The following is a 22824-nucleotide window of genomic DNA, read 5'->3' on the forward strand; positions in this document are numbered from 1 at the left end:
ACTCCGTGAGTATAAAAGGAGGAAGTGAACGCAACCGCAGTATGTCTTCGCTGAGGAGCCAAGACTGAACTCGGCATCTACCCAGCGATACAGCAGAAGTGGCAGGGAGACGTAACGTCTCCGTTCCCTACTCGTAACGTCTACCGTTCCCTTTCGTAGTCACTTCGAGTTACGTCAGAAGTGACGGAGATTGGGGGTCTGTGCCATCACGCCATCTTCAAGCTGTCTTCCAGTGCCCTGCGAAAGACTGAACCCCCGAGCCTTACCTCTTTTTTTTTTTTTTTTTTTTTTTTTTTGGGGATCCGACTTTGACACAGGATTACCAAGGTACACTGGGAAACATATCCCGAAGGGGACATGCTACCAGCTGCCTACCGAAGGGAGGACTTATGAATACACATATGGCCACATAGGGACGCATATGGAACACTGGAGTACCAACCGCAGGTGGCTACTGATTTAAACTCCAGGGGTGGCAGATGGCTTGCCAAGGGAAGACACATGCTCAGAGAGGCTTACAGTGGATAATACACATGAGACGGTTACCATGGGGAACCGTGCGCATGGAGGCACCTAGCTAGCATCCAGAGCAACGCAGTGGTGCCCGCATCGTCGGTGCTGGAGGACTCAAGACTTCAATGGAAGAACTGAGGAAATATCGCACTTATCCAGTCCGGGGAGTGGAGTGGCGAGCAAGCGAAGACACCTGAGCGGATCCAGAACTGGCCGAAACGAGTACGTGAGAGGATACCGGCTCAATTCGCAGATTATAGAATCTGGCGAAGGTGTTGGGTGTCGCCCAGCCTGCAGCTCTGCAGATGTCTGTTAGCGAGGCGCCGTGCGCTAAAGCCCAAGAGGAGGCTACACTCCGAGTGGAATGGGCCGTCACACCAAGGGGGCACGGAAGGCCTTGCTGCTGGTAAGACAAAGCAATGGCATCCACTATCCAGTGGGACAGCCGTTGCTTTGAGAGAGCCCTTCCCTTCTGGCTCCCTCCATGACAGACAAAGAGCTGGTCTGAGGTCCTGAAACACTGCGTTCTGTCGACATAGGTGCGGAGAGCACGTACCGGACAGAGCAGTGCCAAGGCTGGGTCTGCCTCCTCCAGGGGCAGCGCTTGCAGGTTCACCACCTGGTCCCGGAAGGGAGTGGTGGGAACCTTGGGCACATATCCAGGCCGGGGTCTCAGGATCACGTGAGAGTAAGCCGGCCCGAACTCCAGGCACGCTTCGTCAACGGAGAATGCGTGCAGGTCCCCCACCCTCTTGATGGAGGCCAATGCAACCAGGAGTGCTGTCTTCATGGACAGAAACTTTAACTCTACTGATTGCAAAGGCTCAAAGGGATGCCTCTGCAGAGCACTTAAAACTACCGAGAGGTCCCAAGAGGGTACGAGGGGAGGACGAGGCGGATGCAGCCTCCTCGCTCCCCTCAGGAACCTGATGACCAGGTCGTGCTTCCCTAAGGACTTACCTTCCACTGCTTCATGAGAAGCGGCAATGGCCGCGACGTAAACCTTAAGGGTGGAGGGCGACAGCCTGCGCTCCAACCCTTCTTGCAGGAAGGAAAGCACGACACTGATCGAACATCTCCGGGGGTCTTCTCCGCGAGAAGAGCACCAATTGACGAAGAGGTTCCACTTCAACGCATAAAGGTGTCTCGTGGACGACGCTCTTGCGGAAGTGATGGTTGCCGCCACCGCAGGTGGCAGCGAACTCAAACCTGCCTCGTCCCGTCCAGGAGCCACACGTGCAGCCTCCAAAGATCGGGACGAGGGTGCCACAGAGTGCCCCGTCTCCGAGAGAGTAGGTCTTGTCTCAGAGGAATAGGCCAAGGAGGTGCTGTCGCGAGGAGCATGAGATCGGAGAACCACGTCTTGGTGGGCCAGTAGGGGGCTACCAGCAAGACCTGCTCCTCGTCCTCCTTGATCTTGCACAACACCCGTGCAAGGAGGCTCACTGGGGGAAACGCATACTTGCGTGGGCCCCGTGGCCAGCTGTGCGCCAGCGCATCCGAACCGAGAGTACCCCAGGTCAGAGAATAAAACTGGGCGCAGTGGGCTGAGTCCCGGGAGGCGAACAGATCTATCTGTGCCTCCCCGAACTCTTTCCAGATCAGCTGGACCGACTGGGGATGGAGTCGCCACTCGCCGGAGATAGGGCGGACCCGAGACAGCTCGTCGGCTGCCCAGTTCCGGTCTCCAGGAATGTGAACTGCACGAAGGGACCTCAGGTGCTTCTGACTCCATATCAAGAGGTGGCGGGCGAGCTGCGACAACCGGCGCGAGCGTAGACCCCCCTGGTGGTTGATGTACGCTACAGCCGTAGTGTTGTCTGAGCGGACAAGCACATGCTGGCCCTTGAGCAACGCTCTGAAGCGGTGCAGGGCGAGCCGTACTGCCAGCAGCTCGAGGCAATTGATGTGCATGAGGCGCTGGGCCCCCGTCCAGGAGCCGGCGGCTGCATGCCCATTGCACATGGCACCCCAACCCGTGGTAGATGCATCCGTGGAGACGATGAGATGCCTGGAAACTCGCTGAATAGGGACGCCCGTCCGTAAAAAGCTGAGGTTCGACCACGGGAAGAAGGTTCGCCGGCATGCCGGAGTCACTGGGACTCGGAGCGAGCCGCGATGCCATGCCCACCTCGGGACTCGATCGCGAAGCCACAGCTGAAGCGGTCTCATATGAAGCAAACCGAGCGGCGTTGCCGCGGCCGCGGATGCCATATGCCCCAGGAGCCTCTGAAAAGGTTTCAGTGGAACCGCACTCTTGCCCTCGAACTGACGAAGACAAGTCAGCAGTGAGTGCGCGCGCTCGTTCGTGAGCTGCGCGGACATGGCGACCGAGTCTATCTCCACGCCGAGAAAAGAGATCCTCTGCACGGGGCAAAGTTTGCTCTTCTCTCGGTTGACCCGAAGGCCCAGACGGGCTAGGTGCCGGAGCACCAAGTCTCTGTGTTCGCAAAGCTGAGCTCGAGAGTGTGCTAGTATCAGCCAGTCGTCGAGATAATTCAGGATGCGAACCCCGTGTTCGCGAAGGGGAACAAGGGCTGCCACGACGATCTTCGTGAAGACGCGAGGGGACAGAGCTAACCCGAATGGGAGAACGGCGTACTGATATGCCTGGCCCTCGAAGGCAAACCGAAGAAACGGTCTGTGTCGAGGTAAGATGGACACATGGAAGTACGCGTCCTTCAGGTCGATCGCTGCAAACCAATCCTGATACTGAACACATTCGAAAATGCGTTTGGCCGTGAGCATTTTGAACGGTAGTCGATGGAGAGAACGGTTCAAAATGCGCAGGTCCAGGATCGGTCGTAACCCACCGGTCTTCTTGGGGACAATGAAGTAGGGGCTGTAAAACCCGGACCTCACCTCGGCTGGAGGGACCGTCTCGATTGCACCCTTCGCCAGCAGGGTCGCAATCTCCGCTCTCAGGACTGGGGCGTTGCCACCGACTATCGTGGAGCGAACTCCCCTGAAGCGGGGAGGAGACCGTGCGAACTGAATCGCGTAGCCGAATCTGATCGTTCTGATGACCCAGCGGGATACCCCGGGAAGCGCTAGCCAGGCTTCCAGGAAGTGAGCCAACGGGGTCATGTGAACCACAGACGTCCCCCCGGAGGGGCAGCGTGGCGGGTCAACTGGCACGCGTGCAGGAGTTACCCCGCTCGGATGCGTCGAAGCCCGCTCCCCGACAGAAGGGACCAGGGAAAGCGGAGCGTTCCACGGGGGTCCGTTCTGCCGGGGGTCTGGCGAGAGAGGGGGAAGGGATTGGTGTAGCCCGGGGACGACACACGCACCCTTCCGCGCCCTCCGAGACAGAGAGGAGTGAGTGGGCCGACACACTGGGGCATCGGGGGCACTCACTCCAGTCTGTGAGCTCAGTGAGGATGTCAAGTCTTTCTTTAACCAGTTCAGGGTGCTGCCCACCCGTGGGTGAGCCGCGGGGAGCTGAGAACAAAAGATTCTCCCCCGGCCCTCCACCGGGGGAAGGAGGGGGCCTGCTACCGCCTCCTGGGAAAGATTCGAGATCGACACTGAGCCGCCCGTGTCAGGATCTTCGCTTGGCCTGGCGTTTAGCGGGGCGAGCGGCCTGAGGGGGCTGTGACGCCGGCCTGCGGCCTCCTCGACGCCGGGGCCCGGGTGAAGGCTGCTGCTGGGGCCGGGCGGGAGGGAGGGGAGCCGCAGGGGGGCGTCCTCGGCGGCGAGCAGGGGGAGGCACCTGTGCCGACGACTGGGTGGAGGCAGCAGCTGGTCGTCGGGGCAGGATGTGTTTGATGGCCTCCGTCTGCTTCTGGGCAGTGGAGAACTGTTGGGCGAAGTCCTCGACCGCACCGCCGAAAAGGCCAACCTGGGATAGCGGAGCGTCGAGCAGACGAGTCCGCTCAGCGCTCCGCGTATCCGCCAGGTTGAGCCACAGATGACGCTCCTGAACCACGCTAGTGGCCATCACCTGACCAACGGCGCGAGCAGCCACTTTCGTTGCCCGGAGAGCAAGGTCAGTGGCGGACCGCAGTTCTTTGAATGCCGTCGGATCAGTCCCGCCCTCGTGCATGTCTCTGAGCAACTTCGCTTGGAAGACCTGCAAAGTGGTCATAGCATGCAGAGCGGAGGCCGCCTGTCCCGCCGCTCTGTAGGATCGCGCCGCCATAGCAGACGAGAACCCACAGGCTTTGGATGGGTGCTTAGGAGGACCACGGGTGGAAGCGCTCTGTGGACACAGCTGCATCGCAACAGAGCGCTCCACCGGGGGCATCCCAGTGTACCCACGGGCGGCCCCGCCGTCGAGGGGGGGAAAGGCGGGGGAGAGATCGCGCTCTCGAGTGGACAAAGGAGCCCCCCAAGAGCGCGATAACTCCGCATGCAGCTCGGGGAAAAAAGGTATTGGAGTCGGCCGTGGCTTTGCAGCGGCAGCCTTGTCCAAAAACCAATTATCCATCCGTGAGAGGTCGGGGCAGGATGGAGGTTTCCATTCTAGCCCGATACTCCCAGCGGCTCGAGACAGCATGGCCGTCATCTCGGGATCTGACACGGACAACGCTGGAACTCCCGAAGGAGGCAACGCAGCCGGATCTTCCTCTCCCGAGGAATCAAGCCCGCCTAGTGATGCTGTGATAGACATCGCATCATCATCTGGGGCGCTGCTCGAAGCAGCCGGTGCCGCCGAAGAGACAACCGACAGAGTCTAACTAGCGCCCGCTGGCTCACGCACTGAGGCGGGAGGTGTGGCCCGAGGAATCGTCGGGGCTTTATCCCACACCGTCACCGTTAGATCGCCCGGTCCCCGGGTCGACGGGCCCCCTTTCGTGAAGGAAGCCGATCGAGTAGGGGGAACCGGGGCTCTCACTCTAGTGAGATCATTGAGCCGCGACCTCAGTGTGGAGATGGTCATGGTCCCACAGAAGGAACATGAGTCATCCACGAACGCTGCTGCTGCATGCTGAATGCCCAAGCAAACAAAGCAGCGTTCGTGACCATCAGATGACGATAGAAATCTACCACATCCAGAAGGGCACGGGCGAGCCATCTTTAAAAAGACGTGCCGCGTGCAGCTCTTTTACAGAGAGGAGAGAAATTCACTCTTTCAGCGCTGAGGCTACCAGGGAGAAGCGCAAAGTCTGGCAAACCACTGCACAGATCGCAGGCAATGCAGAATCTCGCTGGGTACCGCCGTCACACCAACACTGAAGAGGACGCTCGTCTCGAAGAGTCTTGAATCAGCTTTGAGGAGTGAAGAGGTTCTCTTGGCTCCGAAGCGAAAACATACTGCGGTTGCGTTCACTTCCTCCTTTTATATTCACGGAGTAGGGCGGAGTACGCTATGCAAATTTCCGCAGCCCCAAGGCATTGCATGCCATTGGCTCGTGTTTAAATACTCGAAGAGGATTGGCTTTCTATGCGAAATCCCCCAATCTCCGTCATTTCTGACGTAACTCGAAGTGACTACGAAAGGGAACACAATGTTCTTCACCTTTAGCTGTTTTACTGCCTCAGCCACCAGCCCCCTTTTCTTCTGCAAATCGGAAGAGAAGTCGTGGTCAGAGTTTTCCTTTGTGCATGACTTTTTTCTGTTAGCTGGCCTGTCTTAGAATGAATTATTTTACTGAGAAGTCCAAAAACCTAACGACAAGCGAACGAGGGGCTGCTTCAGGATTCTTGGGTTTGGCAGTGAGCGCTCGGTGTGCCCTTTCAATGACGATGTTAAGTTCGGGAGGTCGAACAGCAGATTTAAGCAAATAATGTACAAAAAGCTTAACATCTCTTCCCTCGCTCCCTTAATCCACTTTATAAATTCTCAGGTTGTTTCGCCTTAGACGTTTTTGTATATCTTCACATTGTGCATTCAGATCCATTTCTCGGTGCAATAAATAACGTAGCCGTGTCTTCATTAGCACTAATACGGTCCTCTGCCTCTGTGGTTATCTATTGCTGCCCAGTAAGTTCTCCTTTCAGTTCAGCGAAAGACGTTTCCAGCCGTGTTAAAGATAGTTGGGTCTGAGTGTGCCTATCTTGGTTGTCTTTCCTCATTTTCTCGAGATCAGCCAGTTTTTTGATTCGGAGTCACACATACTAGAATCTGATTCGGCACTCTGCGCTTGTAGCAGAGTTAGCTGCTTTAAGTTTTTGCCTTTTTCCTTAGTTGAGTCCTGTTTAAATTGTCCTCTGCCTCTAGTTGTCGACATGTCGAATTTGTTAAGAATCGCAGAGATTTATGCTAGTTTTGTTAGGAAATTATTACAATTTTGGACGGAACCAGTCCCTCAGGTTGCTGTCAACATGGCGTCACCGGAAGTCTCCTACAATAAACTTTTAATATGATTCATGGAACCCTTGCAATGTGTTCAAATGGAACACGCCAAGCCCTTGATCACTTGGAATCTGCTATGGTGCTGATTTATTATTTATCCGTCTATAGGCCTGTCTGTATGATTGGACAGTTAAAAAAATGTAATATAATAAATTCCAATATAGCAAGTTGAACACAGTGCTTAGGGAAGTTTGCGAGTGCATGTCTAAAAGTGGAGTTAAAAGTTGCCACAAAGAGCCATGTTTTCCACTAACATTTTTGCAAAGTATTACCAGTCTTACCTCTTAACATAGTGCATTCAATCACTTCCGCCAACTAGAACTGAGCCTGAACTGGAACTGAGGTAAGGTTTGCACTGCCAGATCATTTTGATGGTTCTGCTGAATGTATAATATCAATGTAGAATTTACTTTTCCAATCATCCCGAAGCATTTCGTCAAGATACTACAGAATATAAATTTATGATGACTTTGCTCACTGGAAAGGCATTGGATTTGTCTTCGGCTATGTGGGACAATGGTATACTTCTTTTTAAATATTTTGCTCAGCAAATTTAAGATGTCTTTCAATATTCTGCATAAGGACAGGGTATCTCTGTATAGTTATCTGTACTATATGCCAAGGTAATTGATCAGATACTGAATATGACATCTGATTTATAAAACTAGCTGGTCACAGTGGGAGGAATGTTGTGGCACTTAAAACAAGTAGAGTTAACATTCAAAGATGAAACCATTGACCTATCACAGTTTATCATCATGGCTATTAAGTAAGATAATGTCATTCATAACAACCTCCACTCCAAACAAACCAAAATGGCTCCTTGCTCCAGCTGAAGCTGCTGCTCTCTCAATGCCCCAGTCCACAGAACCCATGCAAATCAGCTATACTAGACTGTCACCAGAAGAACAACATCATCGTCTACATGAGCACTCATGATTTTACCGCAGCCAACCCAAACATCATAGCAATATCTGCATGTCCCAACAAAGCCAACAACACCTCAAGGAAAACTGAGACATTAACATTTCCTTACTGCCCTTTGTCAATATTTCACTCTATCTCCATAGAGATTTCTAATAAAACACAATATGTTTAAGAGCAAGTAGATTCCGGGGCTGCAGTGAATTTAATACATGACCATATCATACATCCAGGAACTTAAGATCCCCACTCTGCCATGCATCCCTTCAATTAATATCACAGCAGTCAACAAAGAATTCATAGGACAAGGCACGTCACAACAGACAGTCCCAATAACTTTACAAGTTGGACTGTACACTGAAAATGTTCTAATATGTTCCATTCTTAATCTTCCAATTCAATCTGACTTTGGAGTAATGTTGCCAGAATCATAATCATACACTGAGAACTGGCCCCCTGACTGAGCCTGGTTTCCCCCCCTCTATTCTGTCAATAATATTGTTGAATATTAATCAATAATATTGTTAAATATTAAGTGTCTCCAACTAAGCCAAAAGCCAAAAGCGAAGTCCATCATGGACTTTGGGCTCCTTGCCACCGTCGCCTTTGCCGTTTGGCTTGCTTAGTTGGAGACACTTAATATTTAACAATATTATTGATCTGCCTGCATTGACACCATTATATGAGAACTGAACTGAGCTGGATGTTACTTCATGCTCCTTAGGTATAAAGAGACGTGTTTTCCTTTAACACTTTGCAAAGTTTCTTGTTATGACCTTTTGGCTTTTTCTTGGCTATCATATTTATTAGGTTACTTTGCCTGACTGTCTATTTTGTTCAGTGAACCGAGGCTGTATCTGTTACCATCTCTTTGACTGTTGATTTGGATTTATTACTCAATAATTCAATACAACTTCTGCAAATGAATTCAAAAACAAAACCGAGCCTGAGTCCGTTACAGCTGTATGGGGACCAGTCATTAGTCATGTCTTTTATTGAAAATGACCTCAGAGGACAACAATTTTACTATTACTATAATATTGTTGCAGTGTTTATTTTGTGGTTCACATCTATCAAAATTTCAGTCAAAATAAGGAGTGGCTAGGAATACCTGGGGTCTCCAGGCTGAGGTTTCTTTCCACCCAGCTCTTCTCTACGAGCTTCATAGATCTGATTAATGACACAATTTCCCAGCTTGCACATCAACTGGAAACAGAAAAAAAAAAAAACATAAAGTGAAAAGACTGCTGAACATATTGCACAAATAAAGAACAAAATGGTATGAACATTTACCTTAAGCAACTCTGGCTCCCATGAATCAAGTGTGAGGGATCGCACCTTTGAATTGTGAACTCCTAAACTCCTGAGAAGAAAATATGGGGAATAACATACAAAATAAGTGGAATGCTGTGAATGCATTTGTGAGGAGTAAAAAACATTTAGTTCTTTTTGGAAGACCTATAATCGTGCATGCCATTACTCCAGTCTTCAGTTTCACACAATCCTTCAGTAATCATTATAATATTAAATTAAATTAAAATTAAAATTAAATATTAGATTAAAAGTGACAGTCAATACATTTATAATGTTACAAAATATTTTTATTTCAAATGAATGATGTTCCTTTGATCTTTCTATTCATTAAGGAATCCTGAATAATCCTGCCAAAAATACTGAACCGCAACAATTCTAATATGCTGGTGGTCAATTATTATTAATTATTATTGGTGCTCAATAATTAATAATGGTTCTTATTACTATATATGTTGACTGTTTTCAACATTGATTATAAATATTTTTTATTTATTTAATGACTATAAAGCTCAAAAGAACAGCATTTATTTGAAATAGAAGGCTTTTGTAACACTATACATGTCTTTATAGTGTTACTGCGGCGTTTGACTTGCGTGCGGCGTTTGACTTTGTTAGTTTTATTTGTTTGATTAATTTAAAGCATCTTTGTGTGTTTTGTTAGTTTTATTTGTCATGGAATTTTCAGTTTGTTTTCATTTGTCTTCCTTGTTCAGTTTTCTTGCTCCTCATTTGTGTTTTTGGTTTCAGCTGTCTGTAATTAATTAGTGTTGTTTGTGTTTGCTATACAAGTTGAACCCTCACATTCATTTTCTGTTTGAGCACCAAATCAGCATATTAGAATGATTTCTGAAGGATCATGTGACAAAGAATAGATCAGAATAGAAGATTTCTTTTAAAGGACAATTCCAGCACAAAATGAACCTTTTGTCTAATTACACATTGTTACCTATTCAACCGTTATCTGAGATTTGTTTTCATGATTGCTGAATGTAAATAGTTTTATCTCTAAAAACAAAGTTTTATCTCTGCTGTCTATAACGCTAGTATAATGCTAATATATAGGGCATAGAGTAATGACAAATAAAAATCGCTTGTTATTACCACTAACAAGGCTCAAAATAGCCCCACACTAACACAATAGCATAATAAGGGTCCTTACATTCAAACCGAAGCATTAAGAACTTTGTCAGTGTCCAAACAGTTTAATAAGAAGATATTTTATACACACAGTAAACTTAGCGAATACAGGAAGAAGCCATCTTTGAAAAATAGTCTCTACCAGTCGATCTACGAACGCCGATCCAGGTGCGCTGAACTGTGCAGAATGGTCCATTGTTTCCGGAAGAAACACAAACACGAACCGTTTCCTTCTCTTCAATATGTACACGTAGCCTACTGTTCGCGCTCACCTTATCACCTTATTCACTCACATCTCACCAGCGCACATGGATCGGTGTTCGTAGATTGACTGTAGAGACTATTTTTCAAAGATGGCTTCTTTCTGTATTCGTGAAGTTGACTGTGTGTATAAAATATCTACTTATTAAACTGTATGGACACTGACAAAGTTCTCAATGCTTCGGTTTGAATGTAGTGACCCTTATTATGCTACCGTGTTTGTGTGGGGCTATTTTGAGGCTTGTTAGTGGTAATAACAAGTGGTAAAAAATAACAACAATTTTTATTTGCCATTACTCTATGCCCTATATACTAGCGTTATAGGCTAAACTGTTTTTAGAGATAAAACTATTTACATTCGGAAATCATGAAAACAAATCTCAGATAACGGTTGACTAGGTAACAATGTGTAATTAGACCAAAGGTTCATTTTGCGCCGGAGTTGTCCTTTAACTTGCAATAATTTTTCACAATATTATTGTTTTAACTGTATTTTTTTATCAAATAGATACAGCCTTGGTAAGCATAAAAGCGTCTCGGTTACGCTGTGTAAACGAGACGCTGCGTCGAACACTATGTCCCTATAGCCCCTGCGTTGTGCTTCATGAAGCACGTATGTAATCAGACCAATGGAGCGACGGAACGTCAATGGCATTGCAGTGTTTTTCTTGTGGACCCTGAGATGGCTGCTATGCTCGAACGGGCGGCTGTGAATGTCGGGCCCTCCACCTCCCTCCACCCTCCACCGGGTCCCGAACCTTGTGTCCGGACACCGCTTCCACTTGGCAGTGTGCTCCTTCACTCCCCTCCCGTGCCTGTAGGTTTTCCTCTGGTCTGACCGGGGATGCCTACATGGCATGGAGATGCCATCAGGTTGGAGCGCTTCATGGCTTGCAGGCAGGTGGTCCCGACCCAGCTTTGCTGCAGGACTTGCATGCGGCGTTTGACTGACGGGCACACAGTCTCCTCCACCCAAGAGGGTCAGAATCGCAGTGGGTGCTGTCTCCAAGCAGCATCTCTCCCATTACCCTCTTCCCAGTCTGCAGATAGCCGACAGGAGCGGCGCTTCCTCGGTTGCATCGGCTGGGCCCAGAGGGGCAGAGACCAGCTCAAGAGGAGGCAGGGCCTTGTACCTCATATCTCCCCCTCCCTTCTCCACAGGGCAGCCCGCAGCGGAAAGCCCACGGGCCTTCCCTGCCATCTGCCCCCCAGTGGAAGCAAGTCGGTGGTGAGCTCCACAGCCAGACCCCGCTTTCGGTGGCTACATTGCCACTGCAGTCGGGTCTCTGTCTTCCACCTCACTGCCCCTCCGCGGGTACGCCGGTGGTTCGGGTGGGTCAATTGGGTCGGTACCTAGATGCCTGGTTAGCGCGTCCGGGTCCGTCCCGATATCTCATCCGCACTATAACTGCCATACATATTATTTCTGTTATTGAACATGTTTTTTGTTATGTTTGCTTAATCTATTCGTGAATGTTGAGTGTTTATGTTGACTGGGAACTAAAGTGCGTTAATTTTAAGGTGTGTTGCACACGGACGCTTTTTTGAGATGCAACAGGAAAGAACGGACTTTGGTCAGAAGTTATTCTCTGCGTGTGGAATAGAAGTTTTACACGTTTTTCTGAGATAAAAGTAAAGATGCTTTTTGTGTTTTCCTTTTGAGCCGGGTGTTTCAAGTGAACTCATTCCTTCTGGGTTAAATGCAGCCAGCGAGGTATGTGTATTATGTTCATATTCCCGAAGTGTTTTTGTATTTACTTCTTTCTAATATTTGTGAATGTGTTTATCTTGTGCATTGTCATACTGTAGTTTGACGGTGGATTTTGATGGTGAATGTGACGAACGAGAGAAAGATGACAACTGTAACAACTGTAATCAGTAACCAGAACCATGGTCTCGTTTATTTCCTGGAGGGAGTGATAGTCAAACTCGGACCTGCGTCAGCGATCCCGAACCTGCTCGTGCCCGGCTCGGACTTGCGTCAACGTTCCCGAACCTGCTCGTGCCTCGCCCGGATCTAAAGTGTCTCAACTCGGCAAGACGGGATGTAACGTTACACAGATAAGCCCACGTTTACCGTTAAGGACCCGCATTTCTCAGTGTTTCATTAAGACGTCCATAAGTCAGTCACGTAAGCTTGTGTACTGAAAGGTGACAATAAGTTTGAACACTACAAGAGAGACTGTGCAACCTTAATAATAATAACTGTGGTTTAAATTGTGTAAGGGGAATTTATTTATTTTGTCTATTGAAGAAAGTAAGTGATAACTTGAAAAAGGGAGAATTATTTGTACACATTAAGCAAGCCAATATTTTTCAGGGGGTTTTTTGTGAAGTTTTTTATTATTTTCTAAGCACCAAGCCTTTACAAAGTTTGTTTCAATTGAAGGATTGATCAAAGGACATTGACCTAATTTAGTTTGATTAACCAGAAAAAAAAAAAGGGAAATTCTGCTGTTAACTTCGCAGCTAATGTTAAGTGTTTACAAGAAATTCCCAGTAAATGTAAGATGTCACAAACAAGTGAAAAAGAACAAGTGGCAGAGAAGTCTATCATTGTAGTACAACAAGCAGTACAGCCTGCAGGATCTCGTAGAAGTGAAAGAGATAGAAAATTAACAGAAAAGGGAAAGGAATTGCAGAAGGAAAAGATGAAAGGATTATCACTTCGCTTTGACAGTATTTATGAACGCTGGAAGGTTTTGACCAAGGTGACTAAGAAATCTGTAATCAAACAAGATCCTAGTGATATCCAAGAACACATTAAAGGCATTCAAAGAGAAGAATCTGAGCTGAACAGTGTTTATGATAAATTCAGAAAGGTTGACAGCCCAGCTCATGACATGAGACGCAAGTTGGACAGATGTGCGTCCATCACAAGAATTGTAATACAGAATGCACAGTCTCAAATTCAAGGAAATGAGGAAGAAATTATTTGGCCTGATGCTTCATCTGTATTCGTGTCTTCAACCTCCAGTGTTTCATTTCAGAGCAATAATTCTAAGTCTAATTCCATCCACTCTTCTGTATCCTCATCCAAAAGACAAGAAGCTGCTGCTGAGTATGCACATACACAGGCTGTATTGAAGATTATGGTTGAGCAAGAAAGCCACCAAGCAGAACTGCAGAGACTTGAAGCTGAAGATAAGTTGATAGTTGCAGACCAAGAAGCAGCAGCATCAACTCGCCGTCTTCAAAGAGAAAAGGAAGAAATCGAATGCAAGATAGAAAAAGAGAGACAAGAGGCTGCTCTGTTAAAGAGACAGCATGAAGAGAATGCTGCAAGAAGAAGGTCAGTTGAAAATTTGAAAAGAGAGCTTGAGCGTTTGGAAGAGCTAAAGAGGTTTAATGCGGCTAAAGCAAAGCTTCAAGTGTACAATGCAAATGAGTTTTATCCAACCCAAGACTTTGTACCGCAAAACTTTGAGGCTACAGATATGCGGATAATCAATCAAGCGACTATTGCTGATCAGCATCCACCACCAAACAGAGATGTGACTCCAAGAGGTGAACTCCAAGATGACATGAGAGAGCTGGTGAAGGTCTTAGCTGAAGCTATGACAGCAAACAGGTTACCCATTCCAGAGCCTTCGGTCTTTAGTGGAGATCCACTTAAGTTTAATCATTGGAAATCATCCTTTCAGACACTAATAGAGAAAAAGAATATTCCAACAGCAGAGAAAGTCTTTTTCCTTCAAAAATATGTCGGAGGAGCTGCTAGAGAAGCCTTAGAAGGTCATTTTCTGGCTGGTTCAGAAGATTCATACAATGCATCGTGGGACCTGCTCAATGAAAGATATGGCCAACCCTTTGTAATTGCCAAGGCTTTCCGAGACAAACTACATACATGGCCAAAAATAGCTTCAAGAGAGAGTGCTGAGTTGAGAAAATTTGTGGACCTTTTACGCAGTTGTGAAAGTGCTATGGCTAACAATGACAATCTCCACATTCTTAATGATGGAATTGAGAATCAAAAACTTACTGCAAAGTTACCCGACTGGTTAAGCTCCAGATGGAACCGAAAGGCCACACAATATCAACTTGAACACGGAAGGTTTCCAAACTTCAGTTATTTTGTGACGTTCATTTCAATGGAGGCAAGCATCGTCTGCAACCCCATTACATCCTTCCATGCATTACGACAAAGTGAGTTGGATAAAGCAAAGAGCAGGAGCCAGAACATTATGACCTCCAAGAACCAAACCATAGGTGCCAAGATCTTCACAACAAACACCAGTGAAAGGAAAATAGTCACATGTGTGTTTTGTAAGAAAACAGGTCACAGCTTACACAAGTGCTACAAATTAAGAGAGAAGTCAGTTGCTGACCGCATTAAATTTATGCAAAGTGAAAAACTGTGCTTCGGCTGTTTAAGCCCTGGTCACCAGTCTAAGAGCTGCAGTAACCGGATGGTCTGCGATTCTTGCTCAAAGAGGCATCCCACATGCCTGCATGAAGAACGTTTAAAGGGGGCCCAAGAACTAAAGAAAGAACGATCTAAGGAAGGAATTCACCCACAAGACGTCACAAAGGAAACAACCTCTAACAGAGTTGTACAAGATACTAACAGTACACAGACATCTGCAATAGTACCTGTCTATGTATCAACGCCAAGTGATCCAGACAAGGAAGTTCTCGTCTATGCTCTGTTAGATTCACAGTGACTCTTCATTCATTCTTGATGAAGTGGCAGGTGTTCTTGATACAAACACTGAACAAGTGAAGTTAAAACTATCTACAATGTCGTCAAAGGGGACAATCATTCACTGTAAAAGACTTAATAGCCTACAAGTTAGGGGCCTATTTTCCTCCAAGAAGTTAACAGTGCCCACAGTTTACACTCGTGACTTCATCCCTGCTAATCGCTCACATATCCCAGTGCCTGAGACAGCAAAGGCATGGCCTCATTTGGAGCATCTTGCCGACTACATTGCACCTCAGAAGGATTGTGAAATTGGTCTGTTGATTGGGTACAATTGCCCACAAGCTCTAATGCCACGAGAAGTAGTTTGTGGAGAGGAAAGCCAGCCATTTGCTCAGAAGACTGACTTAGGTTGGAGCATAGTGAGTTATGGTGACCCAGGGGAACACTACGGTGATGCAATTGGAGTAAGTCACCGCATCATCGTAAAACAAGTCATGCCTGAAGTGAATGCAATGGTCCAGCTTAAAGGAGAAGTACACTATGTTTGCCATACCCAGGTCAGTGAAATGGTCACTCCAGATGACATAATTAAGATGTTGGAATCTGATTTCAGTGAGAGAGGTGGAGAAGAGACAACCCTCTCTCAAGAAGATCTTCACTTCTTGACTAAACTGAAAGACGGAATCAGACAGAAGCAAGACGGCCATTTTGAAATGCCTTTACCTTTTAAACAAGAGAAACCAAATCTACCAAACAATAAATCATGTGCTGTTCAACGCCTAATGTCCTTGGAACGAAAGCTCAGGAGAGACCAGCAATACTGCACTGACTACTTGGGGTTTATGAAGGACATCATTGCTCGTAGTGACGCCGAAAAGGTCCCTGAAGAAGAGCTTGACAATCAACCAGTCTGGTATATTCCCCACCATGGCGTATACCACCCTCAAAAGCCTGGGAAGATACGAGTGGTCTTTGATTGCTCAGCAAGGTTCCAAGAAACGTCACTGAATGATCAACTTCTTACTGGTCCAGAGCTCACAAACACCTTGGTGGGAGTCCTTTGTAGGTTTCGCAAAGGCCCGATTGCCATCATGTGTGACGTGGAGAAAATGTTTCATCAATTCCATGTAAGGCCTGAACACCAAGACTACCTCAGGTTCTTATGGTGGGAGAACGGTGACCTAGATTCTCCACCCTCAATTTTTCGGATGAAGGTCCACCTATTTGGGGCAGCCTCCTCACCTGGATGTGCCAATTTCGGACTTAAGCATCTAGCCGCTCAAGGTCAGGATAAATTTAACCCAAGCACTGTTAAGTTCATCCAAAGGAATTTTTATGTTGATGATGGACTGGTGTGCGCAACATCTGATGCTGAAGCAATCCAACTGATTAAGGAGGCGAGAGACCTTTGCAGCACAGGCAAACTTAGACTTCACAAATTTATCTCCAACAGTAAGGAGGTAATGAAATCAATACCAAAGGATGAGTGTGCTGAAAGTGTCAAGGAAATGGATATGGGTTTAGGTGAGCCACTCATGGAAAGAGCTCTTGGCGTTCAATGGTGTGTATCCTCTGATGACTTCCAATTCAGAGTGACTGTCAAGGAACACCCAAATACCAGAAGAGGTGTACTGTCTACAGTAGCGTCCATTTACGATCCATTGGGGTTTGTAGCACCTTTTATTCTCCGTGGAAAGCAGATTCTACAACAACTGTGTCGAGACAAAGTAACTTGGGATGAGCCACTTCCACAAGAGCTGAGTGCACAGTGGGAAATCTGGCTACAAGATCTTCGAAACTTATCTAATGTAAGGATCAGAAGGTGCTATATCCCAGATAACTTCAAGGATGTCAAGCAGTACGAACTTCACCACTTCTCAGATGCAAGTGTCATCGGTTATGGTGAATGTACTTACCTCAGAGCAGTCGACGTCAACGGAGATGTTCACTGCACGCTTGTCATGGGAAAAGCACGGGTTGCTCCTACCAAGGTAACCACAGTGCCACGGCTTGAGTTGTCGGCTGCAGTTGTGGCAGCAAGAATAAGTGTTATGCTTAGAAATGAGCTTGAAATAGAGGGTCTTCAAGAACATTTTTGGACTGACTCGAAGGTCGTCCTAGGCTATATAAACAATGATGCCAGGAGGTTTCATGTGTTCGTGGCGAACAGAGTCCAACGAATCAAGTCCACTACAGATCCTAAACAATGGCACTTTGTAAGGTCTGAAGATAATCCTGCGGATCATGCGTCGAGAGGTGTCTCCGCAGATCAGCTTCTTGCTTCAAACTGGTTCACTGGCCCAGATTTTTTATGGGAAAAGGAGCTACCCAGAGGAGATGTTATGGTGGGAGAAGTTTATGATGATGATCCGGAACTTCGGAAGGCCCTGGTGCTCAACACCAAGGTGAGGAAGGAGAGGTCATTGTTAGAACGCCTAACAAAATTCTCTGACTGGAAAAGAGCTGTCAAGGCTATTGCTCTTCTAAAGCGCCATGCTAAGCAGATCAAGGGCATCAAAGATAAAGTAAGTGGAGCAACAAGTCTTGAGGAGAGACGGGAAGCAGAGCTGTTTATAATCAAGTTGGTTCAGAGGGAAGCATTCGGCAGTGAAATTAGAGGTATAACGCAAGGCAAGGAAGTAAAACCCAAAGACAAACTACACAAACTGAGTCCGTTTGTAGATGAACATGGTGTGCTTAGGGGTTGGAGGACGTTTGGCAAGATCTGTTCTTCATCCACATGTCAAGCATCCTGCCATTGTGCCAAATAAGAGTCATGTATCATCGTTGCTTATTAAGTACTACCATGAAAAGGTGCAGCATCAAGGAAGAGGAATAACTGCCAATGAATTGCGATCCAATGGAGTATGGGTCATAGGATGCAGCAGTGCAGTTGCCTCACATATTTACAAGTGCACAACATGCAGAAAGTACAGAAGGAGCACACAAGATCCAAAAATGGCAGATTTGCCAGAAGAAAGAATGGAAATGACGCCTCCTTTCACATATTGTGGCATGGATTGCTTTGGACCGTTCTATGTGAAGGAAGCAAGAAAGTACCTGTATGTGTTCTAGAGCCATACATATCGAAATGCTTGATGACCTCACTACTGATGCCTTTATCAATGCATTACGTGTTTTCATCACAATACGCGGACATGTAAGACAGTTGAGATGTGATCAAGGCACAAACTTTGTTGGTGCAAAAGGAGAGCTCATGAAGGCAATGAAAAACTTGGATCATGAACAGTTAAAGGAATATGGATGCGAGTTCGTAATGAACTTCCCATCATCGAGCCACATGGGAGGTGTATGGGAAAGACAGATAAGGACGATCAGAAGTGTTTTAAGCGCAATCCTTGATCAGTCTTCTCAACGACTCGACAGTACCTCGTTGAGAACCTTTCTGTATGAAGTGATGGCTATTATAAATAGCAGACCTCTCACAACTGAGCATTTAAATGACCCAACAAGCCTTGAACCTCTCACGCCTAATCACATTCTTATGATGAAGTCTAACATAATATTCCCACCTCCAGGAGAGTTTGTGAGTCAGGATGTATACTTGCGCAAGAGATGGCGCCAGGTGCAGTTTTTGGCAAACGAATTTTGGACAAGGTGGAAGAAGGAGTATCTCCTTAATCTTCAGCAAAGACAAATATGGCAGAAAGAGAAGAGAAATACGAAGGTTGACGACATTGTCATCCTGCAGGAGGACAGTTCTCCACGTAACCAAGGGAGATTGGCAAGGGTGACAGAGGTGTATCCGAGCACTGATGGAAAGGTTCGAAAGGTGAAACTGTTAATTAGTGACTCGACCTTAGACAGCCAGGGAAGACGTAATTCCAGACCAGTCTACCTTGATAGGCCTGTACAAAAGACAGTTTTACTGCTTGAAGCAGACTAAAGGTTATGGTTACCATTTCACGAAAAACAGTATTTTATGTTACTGTAAGGTTTAAGGTTTATTGTATGGTTAAATTAAAGTGTGAAAGGTTTTGAATTGTGAGGTGAAATGACAAAATAGTCATTTGGTGGGAGTATAACTGCCATACATATTATTTCTGTTATTGAACATGTTTTTTGTTATGTTTGCTTAATCTATTCGTGAATGTTGAGTGTTTATGTTGACTGGGAACTAAAGTGCGTTAATTTTAAGGTGTGTTGCACACGGACGCTTTTTTGAGATGCAACAGGAAAGAACGGACTTTGGTCAGAAGTTATTCTCTGCGTGTGGAATAGAAGTTTTACACGTTTTTCTGAGATAAAAGTAAAGATGCTTTTTGTGTTTTCCTTTTGAGCCGGGTGTTTCAAGTGAACTCATTCCTTCTGGGTTAAATGCAGCCAGCGAGGTATGTGTATTATGTTCATATTCCCGAAGTGTTTTTGTATTTACTTCTTTCTAATATTTGTGAATGTGTTTATCTTGTGCATTGTCATACTGTAGTTTGACGGTGGATTTTGATGGTGAATGTGACGAAGGAGAGAAAGATGACAACTGTAATAAATCCATCAGTAACCAGAACCATGGTCTCGTTTATTTCCTGGAGGGAGTGATACGCACCATTTGGTTTGGCTATGCAATTCAGTTTGCGCGGCGGCCTCCCAGGTTCTAGGGCGTCCACTTCACCCGTGTGCGGTCAGTGGACGCCCTGTCTTGCGTAAAGAGATCGATGTTCTGCTGGCGAAGGACGCGATCGAGCCAGCCCCTCCTGCCGAGATCAGGTCCGGGTTTTACAGCCCCTACTTCATTGTACCCAAGAAAAGCGGGGGTTACAGCCCATTCTGGACCTGCGAGTTTTGCATCTGGGCCCTGCACAAACTCCCGTTCAAACGCATTTTCGATTGCATCCGTCCCCAGGATTGGTTTGCAGTGATCGACCTGAAGGATGCATACTTTCACGTCTCGACTCTTCCTCGACACAGACCTTTTCTTCGGTTTGCTTTCGAGGGTCGAGCGTATCAGTCCAAAGTCCTACCCTTCGGGTTGGCCCTGTCGCCCCGCGTCTTCACAAAAGTTGCGGAGGCGGCCATTGTTCCCATGAGAGAACATGGCAGTAACATTCTCAACTATCTCGACAACTGGCTCATTCTGGCTTTCTCGCGAGATGTGTTGTACAATCACAGGGACATGGTGCTACGGCACCTCAGCCGGTTGGGGCTTCAGGTCAACTGGGACAAGAGCAAACTCTGCCCCGTGCAGAGGATCTCTTATCTCGGTATGGAGTTGGACTCAGTCGCCCAGTCAGTGCTCACCTGCCTCAAGTCCTTTCGAGGCAGGACAGCGGTTCCACTAAAACAATTTCAGAGGCTCCTGGGGGATATGGAAGCCGCAGCCGCAGTAACGCCAGTAGTAATGAGACCGCTTCAGCACTGCCATTACGATCGAGTCCTGAGGTGGGCATGGCAGAGCGACACGTCCCGGGTCAAAGTAACCCCGCACTGTCGCCAAACCTTCTCCCCATGGTTGGATCCTGCGTTTCTTCGGCCCGGAGTGCCCCTAGGGGCCCCATCTGAATTGGCACATCAACTGCCTGGAGTTGCAAGCAGTATGCTTAGCCTTGTGTTGCCTCAAGGGGCTTCACAAACACGTACTGGTCTGTACGGACAGCACTGCGACAGTTTTGTACATCAACCGACAAGGTGGTCTACGCTTTCGCCGCATGTTGCGACTCGCCTCCCACCTCCTCCTATGAAATCAGAAACATCTGAGGTCGCTTCGTGCCACTCATGTTCCATGGGAGCTCAACCGTGTGGCAAACGAGCTTTCATGGTTGCCTCCCCTGCCAGGAGAATGGCAACTCCATCCCCAGGCAGTTCAGCTGATTTGGAGTGTTTTCGGAGTTGCACAGGTGGACCTGTTTGCCTCTCTGGACACGACCCATTGCCAGTGGTTTTACTCCCTGTCTGAGGGGACCCTTGGCACGGAAGCCCTGGCTCACAGCTGGCCCCGGGACCTGCACAAGTATGCATTTCCCATTTGTGTATTGGCCCACCAGAACTTGGTTCACGGAACTCATGCTCCTCATGACAGCCCCTCCTCAGCCGATACCTCTGAGGAAGGACCTCCTTTCTCAGAGATGGGGCACTCTATGGCACCCACGTCCAGACCTCTGGACCGTCTGGTCCCTGGATGGGACACGGAGGTTCTAGGTGGTCTACCACAGGCAGTGGTAGACACCATCACTTCTGCTAGAGCCCCCTCTACGAGGCATCTCTCTGCATTGAAGTGGAACCTATTCGTTGAGTGATGTTCCTCTCACCAGGAGGACCCACGAACTTGCCCGATCAGAGTCGTGCTTTCCTTCCTACAAGATGGGTTGGAGCGAAGGCTGTCTCCCTCCAGCCTCATAGTGTATGTTGCTACAATAGACGCTCATCACAATGTAGTAGAAGGTAAGTCCGTGGGGAAGCACAATCTGATCATCAGATTCCTTAAAGGTGCTAGGACCTCGGGTTTTGCACTCTGTACCCTCTTGGGACCTAGCTCTGGTACTGAAAGCTCTTCAAAGTCCTCCCTTTGAGCCTTTTCTGAAGGTGGAGCTAAACATCCTGTCCATTAAGACAGCGTTACTGTTGGCATTGGCCTCTTTCAAGAAGGTTGGGGATCTGCAGGCTTTTTTGGTCGACGAATCGTGCCTAGAGTTCGGGCCGAGCCTTTCTCAGGTGATTTTGTGACCCCGGCTTGGATATGGGACAAAGGTTCCTCCCACTCCCATCATGGATCAGGTAGTGAACCTGCAAGTGCTGCCCCAGGAGGAGGCAGATCCAGACCTGGCTTTTCTCTGTCCTGTACGCACCCTGCGGGTTTACATTGACAGAACGCAAAGCTTCAGGACCTCAGATCAGCTCTTTGTCTGTTACGGAGGCCAGCAGAAGGGGAAGGCTGTCTCCAAGCAGAGGTTAGCTCACTGGTTAGTGGATGAAGCTGTGGGTGAGCCTTGTCCTCCCAGATTGCACACTCACTCTACTAGAGGTGTTGCTGCTTCCTGGGCTTTGGCTCAAGGTACCTTGCTGATAGACATTTGTAGAGCTGCGGGCTGGGCGACACCGAACACGTTTGCATGGTTCTATAGCCCATGTGTAGAACCTGTTTCCTCCTGAGTACTCGCTATGGCCAGTGGTGCGAGGGAATAGGTTGTGTCGGCTTGCTACGGACCTCGGCATCAGGTCAGCTACCTCTAAAGGAGTTGTTTGTAGACTGGGTGTTTTGTCCAGTGATCTCTTCGGTGACCCATAATGCCACATGCAGTTCAGCCGTGTCTTTGCCTTGACAGACTTGTTCTGTCGTCCCTGTTGAGTACGCTCCCACTTCCCTTGGATTGGGACTACCTCGGGGACTGCCACATGTTTCACTATCCCTATGGGCTAGTACATGTGTGTGTTCCAGGCCTTCATCAGGCTTCCGCAGCGTTCCCTTCCCTTTAGGTCACGCTTTCCCAGTGTTATCCAATGTCCACTGAACGGGTCTTGCGGAACAGCAGAGTGACTCCCAAGCTAGCTCCCGTAATTTGTGGCAGGGTAGCTTAGCTATAGACATAATGAACGACACTCGCCTCATTTGTGGAGGTGGAAAAACAAGTTCTTTGTGACATGCAAGATTTATTGCATTAAAATTTAAATGCAAAAGTAAAGGCATGAGAGTCGGCTGTTTTTGTCAATTTTAAGTTTTAATTTAAAATGTTTGCGATTTTAATGGTTAAATATTTGACCACTTGCTTGAGCAACTTAA

The 22824-nt window shown here is 47.5% G+C and overlaps 1 protein-coding gene across 1 annotated transcript in view; it reads right to left on the reverse strand.

Moving 5' to 3' along the window:
- Positions 1-22824, reverse strand: part of acap2a (ArfGAP with coiled-coil, ankyrin repeat and PH domains 2a) — a 142955-nt gene that overhangs the window by 42292 nt on the left and 77839 nt on the right. Inside the window, exons 16-17 of the mRNA XM_089130965.1 lie at positions 9029-9098; positions 8847-8941 (exon numbers count right to left, since the gene is read on the reverse strand). Of these exons, the coding sequence (XP_088987091.1) occupies positions 8847-8941; positions 9029-9098 (165 nt within the window). The remainder of the gene's footprint in view (positions 1-8846; positions 8942-9028; positions 9099-22824) is intronic.

The sequence above is a fragment of the Pimephales promelas genome, chromosome 5 (assembly GCF_988280905.1).
Source record: "Pimephales promelas chromosome 5, fPimPro1.hap1.1, whole genome shotgun sequence".
NCBI classification, from domain to species: domain Eukaryota; kingdom Metazoa; phylum Chordata; class Actinopteri; order Cypriniformes; family Leuciscidae; genus Pimephales; species Pimephales promelas.